At 58.2% G+C, this 2,430-nt stretch overlaps 1 protein-coding gene across 1 annotated transcript in view; it reads right to left on the bottom strand.

Annotated features, from left to right (window-relative positions):
* Positions 1 to 2,430, bottom strand: part of EDC3 (enhancer of mRNA decapping 3) — a gene marked incomplete at its 3' end in the record, with an annotated part of 13,530 nt that overhangs the window by 1,056 nt on the left and 10,044 nt on the right. Inside the window, exons 4-5 of the mRNA XM_010132220.1 lie at positions 1,446 to 1,599; positions 645 to 862 (exon numbers count right to left, since the gene is read on the bottom strand). Of these exons, the coding sequence (XP_010130522.1) occupies positions 645 to 862; positions 1,446 to 1,599 (372 nt within the window). The remainder of the gene's footprint in view (positions 1 to 644; positions 863 to 1,445; positions 1,600 to 2,430) is intronic.

Raw genomic sequence — 2,430 nt, forward strand, 5'->3', positions numbered from 1 at the left:
CACAGTTCCCAGCTTTGCGTCGCCCCGGTTTGAAAACGCCGCTGGTGAAACGCCAAACGGAAACCAGCTCTCTCAGAAGATGAGCACCAGCTTATTCCAGGCCGCACCGGGATCTGGATCTGGCCGGCGGCCAGGGATCGTCCCAGGTGTATGCTGGGCTGGCAAGCATCTGCTGGGCTGGAAGCAGCAGCCGGACGCTCGCTGACTTGGGGGTTTGATGCGCCGCACAAGGAGGGCCCTTATCCTCCAAGAGCAGCTGCGCCGACACAGCCGCAACGCAGCTCTTCCGTATTTGCTCACTCCGGAAACATCTGTCCCAGCACAACCGCTCCACTGTCCAACCTCTTCGGTCTCTGCCGGCCCACCAGTGTGCTGGGCTGGAAGCAGCAGCCGGACGCTCGCTGACTTGGGGGTTTGATGCGCCGCACAAGGAGGGCCCTTATCCTCCAAGAGCAGCTGCGCCGACACAGCCGCAACGCAGCTCTTCCGTATTTGCTCACTCCGGAAACATCTGTCCCAGCACAACCGCTCCACTGTCCAACCTCTTCGGTCTCTGCCGGCCCACCAGTGGCGGCACTAGATGGTGCCACTGGACCGGGCAGGCACTGGGGAGCCCTGAGCAGGTCCGCTCCTCAGTCCCTTACCTTTGACGCTGGACACCTGCTGGCCCTGCGTCTTGCTGAAAAGGTTCAGCTCGTTGGTGATGGACTCCAGCATCTTGACGAAGTTGGGTAGGAAGAGGATGACGTGGACATCGTGGTTGGAGAGGTGCCGCCCGCAGCTGATCCCCTGGGCCCCCTTGACGTGGGGGCCACACAGCAGGGCCACAGTGGGCCGCTGGTGCACGTTCTTCGGGTTCAGCCTGCAACGCAGACAAAAGGAGATGTCAGTAACTCCAAGACTCTCTCACCTTCTTCCTGCAGGAGAAGACAAATCACTCAGATGCAAACCGGCAGGTGTTTTGCAAACCTTCTGTTGTCCCCAAAGAAGGAACCCACATCCTTTGGCAGCGCTGACGCTCAAGAGCCGCTCTGCTGGCAGGTTCCCTTCCTGGCATCCCCGCGCCCGCACCTGAGCACGCAAAGTGCCAGCCTGCCCTGGGCCATCGTGAACCCAGGGGGCACTTCCCAGCAAACCCCAGTCCAACGCAATTTCTCTTTTGGGAGGCTTTTTTTCCTCTGCCCCTTTGGTTTTAGAAGAAAATTAACGATACAACCTTACAAATAAGCGGGAAGTTACTCCATCAGCAGAGGCCACGGTTCAGAAAAGAAGAAAAAGAGTTTCTGTTCCCTGAGCCTCATCAGCTGCAGAGTAAAGGTGATTTATTTACAAGGCCTCGAGGGTGGCCCACAGGAGGACGTTCAGCTGGTGGGGTCAGCGCTGCCTCACTCACTGCTCCCAGTCAAACCATCAGGCTGACACGCAAGCTGGGAAGAGCTGGTTACCTGTTGGGCCCCCCGAGGAGGCTCAGGGCCATCTGACTGGCGCACACTCCCGTCATCTCCAGCCGCCGCTCCAGGGTCAGCCCGTGCTTCTCGGCCACCGAGAGCAGCTTTTTGTGAAGCTCGTAAGATACGCTCGGAACGACCAGCCCGGAGTCTGGAGTTTAGGAGAAGAACAGGGAGAATCAGGGACTTCTTCAGAGAGGGGTTTATGTTACAGCACAGAAATAACGATGCTGAAAAGGCTTATCGGTGTTACCAAGGGTCTGCTTAACCCAGTAACCCAGGTTCCTTCCGACGCCGTCAAGCGAATCCAAACCCGTGTGTCAGAGCCAGCTTAGTCTGAGCGGAGCAGAGACAGCGAACACGACTGCTGGGCTTCAAACAACGCGTCTCCACCACAGCTCAGCAGGCAGCTGGCAATTTCAGCAACACAGGGCCCGAGAAAGCCTTTCGGACTCACGGGCTGAATAGTAAGTTCTGTTTTTATGGTCTCTAACCCACAGAAGTGCCAGGAAATGCTCCAGCACGTGGATCAAGGACAAAGAAACCAGAGAGGTTTTGTGAAACTCCTGCTGAGCACCTTCAGCCGCAGAAATCAGCCTCTTCAGCTCCCTTTTCTCCAGATAATTCTGGTACCGAGGCCCTTCGCTCTGTGTTTGAGGAGTCGCACCTAGGTGGGATCAGAAACACACGCTCCTCTTCCCTGGAAACACCCTCCTGCAAGGCCTGCGTGTCCTCAGCTCTCTCCCCACCACCGAGCAGCGCAGTTTCATCCCTCCCCACGCAGGACAGCCCCGTAGCCGCCAGTGAGGAAAACTCTCAGCCCCTGTGAATTCACTCTCAGCTCCTACTCTGGGACAGACAGAGGAGGTGGTGGTGAGGGCTCAGAGCGATGCCAAAGGTCAGGGCAAAGCGTGAACCTGGCCCTTCCACCAGCACACTCTGCCTCCGCCGGTCTCCATCGGCTGGGGGGCCCGGCCCCCCC

Source organism: Buceros rhinoceros, unplaced genomic scaffold (assembly GCF_000710305.1).
Source record: "Buceros rhinoceros silvestris isolate BGI_N320 unplaced genomic scaffold, ASM71030v1 scaffold8400, whole genome shotgun sequence".
Classification (NCBI taxonomy): Eukaryota; Metazoa; Chordata; class Aves; order Bucerotiformes; family Bucerotidae; genus Buceros; species Buceros rhinoceros.